At 45.9% G+C, this 12,344-nt stretch overlaps 1 protein-coding gene across 7 annotated transcripts in view; it reads right to left on the bottom strand.

The window, feature by feature from the left end:
- The window catches only part of PACSIN3 (protein kinase C and casein kinase substrate in neurons 3), a 140,245-nt gene that overhangs the window by 59,180 nt on the left and 68,721 nt on the right, over nt 1–12,344 (bottom strand). For all 7 annotated transcript variants that reach the window (XM_082271134.1, XM_082271135.1, XM_082271133.1 and 4 more), the window contains one exon: nt 9,888–9,981. In XM_082271134.1, the coding sequence (XP_082127260.1) occupies nt 9,888–9,932 (45 nt within the window). In that variant the 5' untranslated portion in view covers nt 9,933–9,981. The remainder of the gene's footprint in view (nt 1–9,887; nt 9,982–12,344) is intronic.

Here is a 12,344-nt window from a genome sequence, read left to right as displayed (position 1 = left end):
GGAAGGAAGGAAGGGGAGGGAAGGAAGGAAGGGGAGGGAAGGAAGGAAGGAAGGAAGGGAAGGAAGGGAAGGAAGAAAGGAAGGGGAGGGAAGGAAGGAAGAAAGGAAGGGGAAGGAAGGAAGGGGAGGGGAGGGAAGGAAGGAAGGGGAGGGAAGGAAGGGAGGAAGGAAGGAAGGGGAGGGAAGGGGAAGGAAGGGGAGGGAAGGGGAGGGAAGGAAGGAAGGGGAGGGAAGGAAGAAAGGGGAGGGAAGGAAGAAAGGGGAGGGAAGGAAGAAAGGGGAGGGAAGGAAGAAAGGGGAGGGAAGGAAGAAAGGGGAGGGAAGGAAGAAAGGGGAGGGAAGGAAGAAAGGGGAGGGAAGGAAGAAAGGGGAGGGAAGGAAGAAAGGGGAGGGAAGGAAGAAAGGGGAGGGAAGGAAGAAATGACACTAAAGGCCCGTACACACGTACCGATTGTCGGCCGTAAATATTCGGCCAACGTCCGATCGGCCGATTGTCGGCTTGTTAGTATGATGCTTCCGACAACCGACTGCGACTTTTCGGCCGAACAAAATCTGGTGTGCAGGCTATAAAATTTTTGTAGGCCAACAAAGAACGGCCGATTGTTCCTCAGTCAGTACAGATATCGGCCGACAAAAAGCAGATGAGCAAGACTGGGCATGCTTAGAGAAGAAAAAACACACGGAAAATTTAACATCACATGACATCACTTCTGCAGTTGGTTGTTGTTGGCCGACAAAATTTGTGTGCAGTCTTTAGCACTTTTCAACCTACACGACAGCACCGGACAAAAGACGGCCGATCGTTCGGCCGACAATCGGTGCGTGTGTACGGGGCTTTAGGCTCCATTCCCATTAGCTCGACTTATCAATCAACTTTGGTTATGACAAGTCACAACCATTCTTTTTAATGGCCCCCATTTAGATTGGTGCAAATTAAAAAAGTCGCACGTATTTGGAAATGGTGGCTGAACTACTTTGGTGCAACTTGAATCCATTGAGTGTAAAAGTCGCACTGGAAATTGTAAGACTTGAGTCGCACTAGTGTGAATAGGGCCTTAGTGCTCTGGATTGAGACAAGTGCACACTATAGAAGGATGTGCTTTGAAGGGATTGACCGATATCGTTTTTTTCAGGGCTGATACCGATTTTTCTGCCAGCCTTCAGGCCGATATATTAGGTGTTGATATTCTGCCCATTTAAAGTTTTATTTTTATATTGTTCTTTTCATTTTTTTATCTTTTTTATTGCTGTCACAAGGAATGTAAACGTCCCTTGTGACAGTAATAGGGAGTGACAGGTACTCTTTATGGAGGGATCAGGAATCTAAAAGACCACAAACCTCTCCTCTGCACTTAAAAGCATGCAAAACGCCAAGTTTGGCTGTTTTGAATAATGTAACTTTTTAAAACATCTGGTGCCCTTAAGGCTCTAGTAACCGAAAGTGATGTCATGACTACATCAGAGACCCGATCAAAGCCGATTCCGGCTTTGTTTTGGGTTTTCGGCCAGCTGGCCTATGTGCCAGCTGGTCACTCAGGCATCCCGGTGGGACAGGAGACCCGGACGGAGCGGCTTGTAATAACAATAGCAATCGAGCGGCTGCATAGCTGCATCAGTTATTACAAGAAAGCTGACCGTCGGCACTAAAAAACGGTACCTGCAGGCATCACTGCGGTACAACAACTTGTAGCAATATCAGCGAGTTTGTGGCCAGTACCGATACTTCAAAAAAAGTAAATATCGGCCTCCAATAATCAGCTGATCCCTAGTGCTTTGTTCATATTTCATGTCTACGGTTTACAACCACTTTAAGTATGTTGACCTTTTAAAAAAAAAAATTACCAATGCTATCTGCTAACTTAAATGCATCCTGTGCATAACAGACTGCGACATTGGAAATTAACCAAGATTGTCCTGTCCCTTCTAATACAGGAGGAGTGCACTCCTATTCAATTACTAATTCTGCAGCCTGTGTAATCTGATCTCCCTGCTAATCAGGTCTCTTTCCCAGCACAGCTGTAGAATAATCTGGCGAAAGATAATCCTTTTTCTCAAAACTAAGCTGGAAGTGGTAAATTGGAATATCCTTCTCTTATATAAACCGGCATGTTGCGCTATCTCCCAAATCAACTCAAACTTGTGCAATAATAAAGAAACCTAAACCATGTTGTGCTGTCCCTTTAAATCAGGGGTCCTCAAACTTTTTAAACAGGGGGCCAATTCACATTCCCTCAGACACTGTTGGGGGCCGGACTATAGTTTGAAAAAAAAATATGAACCTTTCAATGCAGAGAGACCGGTGCACTTACCTGTAAGCGGCGGCTTCTCCTCAGCCCCCCGGCATCTCCTCGAGTCCTCCTGCCTCCTCCTCGGCCAATGGCATGAGCTCGCCTTTTCGGCCAATCAGGAAGCGGGTCTTGGACCTGCTTCCTGATTGGCCAGTAGGAGGATCCGTGTGACAATAGCAAATTTTCATTCGCTATTGTCACACAAATGGGTGGGCTAGGGCGCAGTGCTCTGCGCCCCAGGTCTACCCTTTTCTGAAGCCTATTAGAGCCTCTGGCTCTAATTAGGTGATTCAAGAAAAAAAAAACTACGGGCCGTAGTTTGAGGACCACTGCTTTAAATCTTACACTCAAAATGTGCAATATCCATATTCCAATATATTATTCCACAGGATTTACAGTGCATCCAGAAAGTATTCATAGCGCTTTACTTTTTCACATTTTGTTCTGTTACAGTCTTATTCCAAAATAGATTACATTCATTATTTTCCTTAAAATTCTACAAACAATATCCCATAAAATAATACTCCATAATGACAACGTGAAAGAAGTTTGTTTGAAATCTTTAAAAATGTATTAAGAAAAAAAAAAAAAAAAAAGCACATGTACATAAGTGTTCACAGCCTTTGTCATGACACTCAAAATTGCGCTCAGGTGCATCCTGTTTTCACTGATCATCCTTGAGATGTTTTTACAACTTGACTGGAGTCCACATGTGGTAAATTCAGTTGATTGGACATGATTTGGAAAGGCACACACGCCTGTCTTTAAAAGGTATCACAGTTAACAGTTGATGTCAGAGCACAAACCAAGTCATAACGTCCAAGGAATCGTCTGTAGACCACCGAGACAGGATTGTATTGAGGCATAGATCTGGGGAAGGGTACAGAAAAATTTCTGCAGCATTGAAGGTCCCAATGAACACAGTGGCCGCCATCATCCATAAACGGAAAAAGTTTGGAACCGCCAGGATTCTTCCTAGAGCATGCCGTCCGGGCCAAACTGAACGATCGGGGGAGACGGACCCTAGTCTGGGAGGTGGCCATGAACCCAATGGTCACTCTGACAGAGGGCCAACATTTATCTGAAGAGGCGAGAAATTTTTCAGAACACCACCCATCTCTGTAGCACTCCACCAATCAGTAAAAGGCACATGTAAGCACCCTAAGCACACAGCCAAGATAACAAAGGAATGGCTATTGAACCCGACTGAACATCTCTGGAGGAGACCTAAAAATGGCTGTGCACTGACGCTCCCCATCCAACCTGATGGAGCTTGAGAGGTCCTGTAAAGAAGAATGTGAGATACTGCCCAAAAATAGGTTTGCCAAGCTTGTAGCATCATATTCAAAAATACTTGAGGCTTCAATTGGTGCCAAAGGTGCTTCAACAAAGTATTGAGCAAGCGCTGTGAATACTTCTGTACATGAGATTTTTTTCCTTTTTTATTTTTAATACATTTGCAAGGATTTCAAACAAACCTCTTTCAGGTTGTCATTATGGGATATTGTTTGTAGAATTTGAAGGAAAATAATGAATAATCAATTTTGGAATAAGGCTGTAACATAACCAAATGTCTCATATTGACTCATCTAGCTTGTTGTACGTGTCTTTTCTTGCTATCCATTGAACCTGGAAGAGAGGGGATAACCACATTCTGTGTTCTGTGGAAAGTTAAAGCGACTTTTGGTAGGAAAGCCGAGTCAGGGGTGAGGATTTTCTTATCCGTTTGAAATCAGACAGTAGGGTTCCATCATAGATAGAGAGCCTGTATTTCGCTTACTCTCCTGGCTGACAAAAGGGCCACTAGGCATACTGTTTTTAGTGTACGGTATTTATCTGAACATTCCTCCAGTGGTTCAAAGGGTAGAGAGAGGAATCCTTTAAGCAAAGTGGAGAGGTCCCATGTCAGAATTCTGCTGAGCTTAGTGGGTCTATCTTTTTTTAAACAAGAGAAGGAATCTTATGAGTGAATTTTCTGCCAACCTGATGTCAGGGAAGATAGAGCCGCCACTTGGACCTTCAAAGTGTTATGGGAAATGTTTTTGTTTGCTCCTTCCCGTAAGAAATCTAAAATTGCTGGAATAGTCCCCTTTTGGTGTCTCCTTTGCTCTCCTACCAGAAAACAATTTATTTTGTTTCTTTCCTCACTTTCTCGTAGATGGCTCTAGTCACGGGTTTCCTGCTGGCTAAAATAGTCTCTATCACCCTGTTCGACAGACCCTTCCTCTGTAACCTCCCATTTTCCAGATCCAGTCAGAGAGCTTCATTACCTTGTGGTTTGGGTGTTGACTGGCCCCTGTGATAGGAGGTTTGGTAGGTCTGGTAGTGTTAGATGTGGTCGAACACTGAGGTTTTTCAAGTGACTTAAATACGGCCTCTGGGGCCAATGGGGTGCAATAAGTATCCCTATTGCCCTTTCTTCCCTGACCTTTTGTACTACTTTTGGAATAAGGGCAGTTGGCGGAAATGCATAACACAGCGAATATGTCCAGCTTTGGTTGAATGAATCTACACCAATGCGGCCATCGGTGGGTTCCAAGAAGAAGATTTTTGGGAGTTACGTATTTATCTTGGACGTGGAACAGATCCACCTAGGGTACCCCCAGGCTTGGGTGTTCCACGAGAAGGTAGCTTGATTTAAGTACCATTCCATCTGCTTTACGATTTTTTTTTCGCTCAAGAAGTCTGCCAGCGTGTTGTCTGTTCCCTTCAGATGGATGGCAGAGTGATCTGATGTATCTTTTGGCCCATGACAGCGTAGTTTCTGTCAAGCCCATTAAACGAGTAGACTTGGTCACTCCTTATCTTTTCAGGTATGCCATGGTTGTGGCGTTTTCTGACTGAATCCAGAAATCTCTGCCCTGAATGGCCGGTTGATATGCTTTTAGCACTTCTACGGCTTTTAATTCAATCATGTTAGAGGAGACTGGGGACCAAAGGGGGTTACATTCTCCTTATGTGCAGTGAACTGCCATATGCGCTCTCCTTGTGCGCAGTGATCCGCCATGTGCGATCCCCATTCCAGAGTGCTGGCATCCATCTGCGTCCCTCGAGTTAAAAGAAGCGGGCTCAGCCACCACTGAAGCGTTCTTCTGACCGAATGAGGGAATCGGGATAGTCGTCTCATGGGGTGAAAGGGTTGCCATCCCACCGGGCCAGAATGCGATTTTGTAAAGGCCTCCAATGGAGCTGTGCCCAGGTGACAGCCGGAATTGAGGACGTCATCAGTCTGATGGTCATTAATTCGGCCCCTATTAGAAATACTATTGCCACTGTGATTTTTCAGACCCTTTCTTCCATTAGATGTACTAGATGCCAAAATCTTGGTTACTTTGGCATCTAGTACATAGCCCAAAGTATGCAACCCTCTGGCTTGGGGTTAGTTGTGATTTTATCTGTGCTCACTATCCATCCTAAGCTTTGCAAGTAAGATTCTCGTGCTCAGATTGGTTTCCAGACTTTCTGCCGATTCGGCGAAGAACAGCAGGTCGTCTAGGTATGGCACCACGCCTATGCGCTGGTATGTCTCAGGTTTTTTAGGGCTTCTGACATTTTTGAGAGTATTCTGGGTGCAGAAGAGAAGCCGAAAGGCAGAGCTGTGTACTGCAAGTGTAGAGTGGTTGCCAGGGCTTGGACCACAAATCTTAAGCATCTTCGATGATTCTTCTTTATAAGTACATGTAAATATGCGTCTTGCAGATCTACTGTAGCCATGAATACTCCCGCCAGAAGGATATTCATGACCGAGTAGCTGGATTCCATCCTGAATCTCTTGTACCTTATCTTTTTGTTGAGTGGTTTGAGGTTCAGTATGAGCCTTAGCTTGCCCGATAGCTCCTTCCCTGCAAATATGTGAGTAAACTCCTGCCTGTTTTTACTTCTTCCGGAAGGAAGTGACAAATCACGTTTTGTTTCAGTAAGATTTCTAGTGTGGATAGAAAGGCCTTTGCGTGGTCTGTGTCCTTTGGGAGTGTCGTCACCAGGTTCTTGGTTGGGGGACAAGAGGAAAACTATTGAGTAACCTTCCGCTATCGTGTGAATGCCAAACCTGTTTTTTATGATCTTCCTCCACTGATGAGCAAAAGGTCACCAATCTGCCTCCCCACCTGGAGACCATCATTGCTTTTTGTTTCTTAGGATAGAAGGCTTGAGGATAAAATCTCCCTTTTTTTGTTATGTCCAGCGCATCTTAGGTCCCGTTTTATTAAATCCCCTGGATTGACAAAAGGCAGCTTTCCCTGCTTCATTTTGGTTTGAGAAAACCCTTTGTTTTTGGTTGCGGTTCTGTATAAAACCTTTTCCAAGTCTGTCCCGAACAGTAAATCGCCTGTGAAGGGAATTTCCGCATAATCTATTTTTGGAAGCAATGTCCCCTTCCCATGACTTCAGCCACAGGACCCTCCTGCTTGAACTGATTAGGGCAGTGGTCCTCACTGATACCTCACTGTTTCAGCCGAAGCATCCACAAGGAAGGCTGCCGCTCTGGTGAGCGTGGAAATAGTTACCAAATCTGATCTTGGGGTGTCTCCCTCTAGCAGCTCTTGTAGCTGTGTCAGCCAGACTAAAAGGGCCTAGCCGTGCAGGTGGAAGCTATAGCCGGATTCAGATCGCTGCCCACGCTTCCCAAGCTCTATTTAGCAGCACCCCTATCTTCTTTTCCATGGCATTACTATGGCGAGGGAGGCATCAACTTTAGGGCACTTTGCCCAAGATTTTGTAACCTTCTATGCGGAGGGGTATCTGTATTTAATCACGGCTGGTGTAAAAAGCTAATTTTCCGGCTCTTCCCATTCCTTTTTGACTATGCTTTTCAGAGTCTGATGTACAGAGAATGTTCTCGGTTTTTTTGGTTGTAAGCCCTTATACATCTTACGCAAGGAAAGCTCCCTCATTTTCTGCTCTTTGATGCGTGTCAGCTATGGTTTTCAGCAGACTAGCTGTGTCTTCCGAAGGAAAAAAATAAATAAATAGTGCCTTCTGATGCTGGGTCTTCATCGTCTGAATCAAAGCATAGACCGTCTTCAGATTCTGAATCATCCGAATCAGCTTCCTGCTCTGCTTGTTCCACCTCTTCCCCACTACATGAGGGAATGGATGGCTTGCTGGTAGAGGGGGTACTGGTTTGGCTGGAACTTCCAACTTTTCTATAGCCGAGTGTAGTGACCCAATCGTGCTCTTTATTTCCTTTTTGAAGGAGTGGAGCATGTCTTTAAAGGAAACCCTGTGATTCCTTGGCTACCATTTTGTTGATGCATTTCTGGCATAATGGCTTTTTTCCATTCGGGGGGAAACCAGTGATCACAAGAGGCACATGCCTTGCTGCTGGTCTTTGCCCTTTTCTCTTCTGGGGTCTTTGTAAAGAGGCACAAAAGGACCCAGTGAGATAGGCGGCTGCCATGCCCAAAAAAGAACGGTTTGTAATGAAGTAGAGACAGAGGAAACTCCAGAGTGCTCTGGCTTACCTTGAAGCTGTCCTGACATGCAGGATCTGCAAGGTAGGGTGGGGGAAGCATCTGACATGGTCAGCTCCTGAGAGCCTCTGCTTCGAGACTTTTTAACCTCTTCCTAATCCAGCCCCACCCCCATAAGACCCTGTGCATATTGGTGGACATACCTGCACTGTCACTGCTCTCCTGGTCTTGTCCTCCCACCTGTTCTTTCACTGAGCGGGGAAGGGGTCATCTGCCTTTTATCTCGCCGCCCCTGGCCCGAAATGACGTCACCGGAAGTGCCCCGCTCTATCGTCTGGCTCGGGACCTTCAGCTTACACTAAGATGGCTGCTGACCAGAAATACGTCCCTGGAAGCTCTACGAGTTGCCAAAAAATGACCCACCCTCCACCATCTTGCTCCTCTAGGTAGCATGGGCTCCGAATTTCCAGTATGGCAAAGCTGTCGGCAGGGAGGCTGCTTTGTGGGGTCCGGGTGGACGGCCGGTGCCAGGTGCAGATGGTAGCGATTCTGTGGGGGAATGCCACCGGCATCCAATACAGCTGGGGGGATACTTGCATGCCCCTCAGTAGGGGCCAAACCTCAGAGGCCAACTGGCCCAACTTGCTGCTCCTGGTCTGTAATACCCCAAAGCCCGCTGGGCTGGATGGGAAGCTGGCCTTGGAGTTCCCTGCAGTTTGCACAGAGACTGAAAAAAACAAATTGCTGCAGCTCCTGTGGGTCCAGGGGAAACACAATCAGTTACGGCTGACATTTTTATATTGGTGGACTACTGAGTTTCCTGTTTTAGGTGGGAGGAGCCTCTCTCTCTCAGATGCTGCCCTGGAAGATGTTTAGAGAAAGTGAAGCGATGTGAATACTTTCCGAATGCACTGTATATAGGGCCAACAGTTTGCGCAGCACTTTACAACGTGAGGGCAGACAGCAAAGTTACAATATAATATCACATAAACCCCTAATATCACCATAATCACCAATTTGAATCACAGTGCTCCATATATACTGCATATATGTGACACACACCCGTCAGTGTAAAAGGAGCGTTTGTCACATGCTGGATGATTTTTTTATGTTTACAAGTACCTATCATTCAATAAAAGTTATTTCTGAGCTAGCCACCCAGCAGGGTTGTATGAAAACTATTAAGTGATTGCGGGGTCTAGCGATCTGATCTGGTAAGCAGTTTTGGTGTGCAGGTGGAGGAGCCACTTCTTTTGGAGTGCTGTGGCATTCCCATATTTGTGAATTTTATTCAATCTACCACATACATATGGAGCAGTGAGATACATATTGTTGATTATGGGGGCATGGGGAGTTTATGTGATATATATTGCAATAGGGAATCATTTGGCAGCCATCAACCAATGTCTTTGCCTAGACATACTTCTTGTCTATTGACCGCAGTCCCTCTAGAAGCAGTCCAGATCTACACCCCACAGCTAGAAGGGGGCCTACAGCAAGGGTAAATTGTGTCTATTTCACAGAATTCAGCTTTAAAGCAGGCCATTGAAATCAGATGGCTGCCAGTGCACCCCAATATGCCAAAAATCAGATATGCAGCATTTCTATCAAAGCACTACCCTATGCTGCAGTGTACTACACCGCAAGTGCATTACTGTAGTGTACTTGGCTGTCAATGAATGACACTACAATGCATGTAACAAGCAATGCAAGGGTGTAAACTGGCCCCAAGGGGGCAATTAGTATGTGTTTTCGGCATCTACCAAGTGTCTCCCCAACTGCCAAGTATGAAGGTGTGTTCAAAACCTCATGGCTCAGTATACCACCCTGCCTTTTTTGGCCACTGCGTTGTGCTGACCCAAACATCACATGCAATCCATTTCACTTTAAATTAGCATCAATACTGTGATCTGAAAACATATTGCACCCTTGAAGGTCCAGTGCAATAGTGATCATGACTGAATTGTGCAAGAACACCAAAGGAAACAAATCTGATACATCTAGCCAAATCCAATGCTTTTACAATTCAGACTGTACAGGTATTAATAACTCGACAAAGTCCATCTGCCCTCTGGCTCAGCTTGTCCAGAATGTTCAGCTGCCTATGGATTGTGTAACCAGTGTCTGCTTGCATAAAGCGCTGTTCCTTCACCGACGCAAGAGAAGAAATAGAGTCTGCAGCACTCACCTCCCAGAAGCTGCCGCTGGCAGGCCCCCCTCCCTCGTCTGTCATTACCGCGGATTTCTTGCAGCACAGAATTTTTGCAGATTATTGTCTGGCACTGTAGGAGAGAGAGAGAGAGAGAGACTGGTGAAAAGGTTTGAAACGTCACCCAATAGTTTTTATCAAAATGACCTACATACTTTAAAATAAAAAATGTCTACCTAAGTGACATGAGCAGAAACCATCTCAATAATGTCTAAATAAAATATTGCCTAAGGAGAATAATAAAATTCCTGAGTATGAAGCAGCCACATCAGCACATTCTCTACAACTGAAAAGGAAAGGATGACACATAACAGAGAATCTCCAATCACCATTCAGGTATACGTTCCCCAATCTGCAACTGCAGAAGCATAAACGTTTTGCATAGGTGGGGTTAGGTGAACCAATCATTGAATGATGCTGGCCATTGGACTGAGGACACGAGGCAGCATAAATCTCTAGAACAGCCAAACTCAGCCAGGGTTCCCCCCAACGTTTCCAGGGCTTCCTTTGAGCTGAGCTGATTGACCACCCTTTGATGATGATTGCATAATCCCAGTTGCAATGCCACTTGGCAGAGCTGCCAGCATGATGCCAATGATCTTTTTAGCTGTCTGTAAGGATGGCATTTTTACCACCACTGACCAACAATATAAGGGACATTTTTACCACGGACTGTTTGAATCTACCAGTGGTTCCTTGAGACCTGATCATTATTTTAGGAGTTCCTCTAAGCCTCTAAGTAGAGCTTCCAGGGACGTATTTCTGGTCAGCAGCCATCTTAGTGTAGGCTGAAGGTCCCGAGCCAGACGATAGAGCGGGGCACTTCCGGTGACGTTATTTCGGGCCAGGGGCGGCGAGATAAAAAAAGGCAGATGAACCCCCCCCCTCAGTGAAAGAACAGGTGGGAGGACAAGACCAGGAGAGCAGTGACAGTGCAGGTATGTCCACCAATCTGCACAGGGTCATCTGGGGGTGGGGCTGGAGCAGGAAGAGGTTAAAAAGCCTCTAAGCAGAGGCTAACTTAATACTAGACGTCCAGAGTATCCCAACCCCCTTAAATTAGATGTTAGGAGTCCCCCTCCCTTACATCAAAGTGCACCCCCTTGCCTTGTGTTGCTGCTAGGAAGAAGCTGGGGACAGAGCTGGGAAGCAGAAATGTAGGGTCTGGAGGAGGCCCAAAATAGAGCTGGAGCTCTACTGCAGCTCTAGTAGAGGTGCAAGGGCCACATAAAATGGGCTGGAGGGCCGTATTCGGCCCACGGGCCTTGTGTTTGACACATGTGCTCTAAGGTATGAAAGGCTGCTCAAGATTGAAGGCGAGTACTGCAGAAAAGCTGGTGATATTTCAATTTTATTGTGCCATTTAAAAGGGTTTGTAAACCCTTACCTAGACCCAGTGAAGGGTCTATCCTCAGGTGACATACAGAGATGAAACAAATCCTCAGACATAAACTGTATCTGTCGATCTACAGCCGTCTGCCCCCTACATCCATCCAAAGTGCAGAATTTACATAGGATATCTCAGCTCTGAAAAGCAGGGGGCGGAGAGCTGAAGTTACAGCAGTGAGGAGAGCTCTGAGAGCTGATTGGAGGGAAGGGACACACCTTCCTCCATACAGCTCACAGGAACAGAGCTGAGGCTGTCAATCAGCTGAAGATCCCTCCCCTGTCACCATTTTGCTCCTGGTGCCAGAAAAAAAATTGTCAGTAGTGATTCATGCTGATAGAGGAATGAAGCAGCAGATAGAAATTACACTTAGGGGTTGATTTATAAAAACTGGAGTGTGCAAAATCTGTTGCAGCTCTGCACAGAAACCAAACAGCTTCCATTTTTTTTGTCAACACTTAAAGGAATATTAAAGTCTTTTTTTCCTTTAAAATAACAAACATTGATAAAACATGGGACCCCTGGGTGAGATACCCAGCAGGCTCTTCATGATCAGGGGGGAAACCCCCATATAACGGGATCGAGTGGCTTGCTTGCGCTACCCGACCCTGTACCTCGTGGATCTGGACACCGATTCTGTGCTTCTCTTTTTTCTTCTTTTCTTTTATTACTCCTATCTCCTTTTCTTATTTTTCTTTTCTTTCTCCTTTCTACCTTTTCATTCTCTTTACCACAAAGTCATTTATGAAGACGTGGTCGTCATAGGACCATTGTTGGTCCTCTGCCGCCGCCTGTTGCGGTCATTATCCATACCTGACTTACCAGTGGCTCCTTTGCAACATTACCGGAGGTGCAGACCTCCAAAACTAGTCATGGTAATATATGCTGGGGGCTGGGCGGCTGCTCTCCCCCTCAAGGCGCAGCATGTTCCCCTGGCACCGGAGGGGGTGTGGCGGGGCTCTGGCCGACTGGCACTGATTTAGTTCACAAAGAGCCAGCACTGTATTTTCAGATGTGTATTCCACAGTTTTTTGTTACCTTGCAGGCCA

Source organism: Pelophylax lessonae, assembly GCF_965119305.1.
Source record: "Pelophylax lessonae genome assembly, chromosome: 10".
In the NCBI taxonomy this organism is placed as follows: Eukaryota; Metazoa; Chordata; class Amphibia; order Anura; family Ranidae; genus Pelophylax; species Pelophylax lessonae.
Note: the sequence above shows the minus strand (reverse complement) of the source record. Positions and strands in the feature narration are given on the sequence as shown.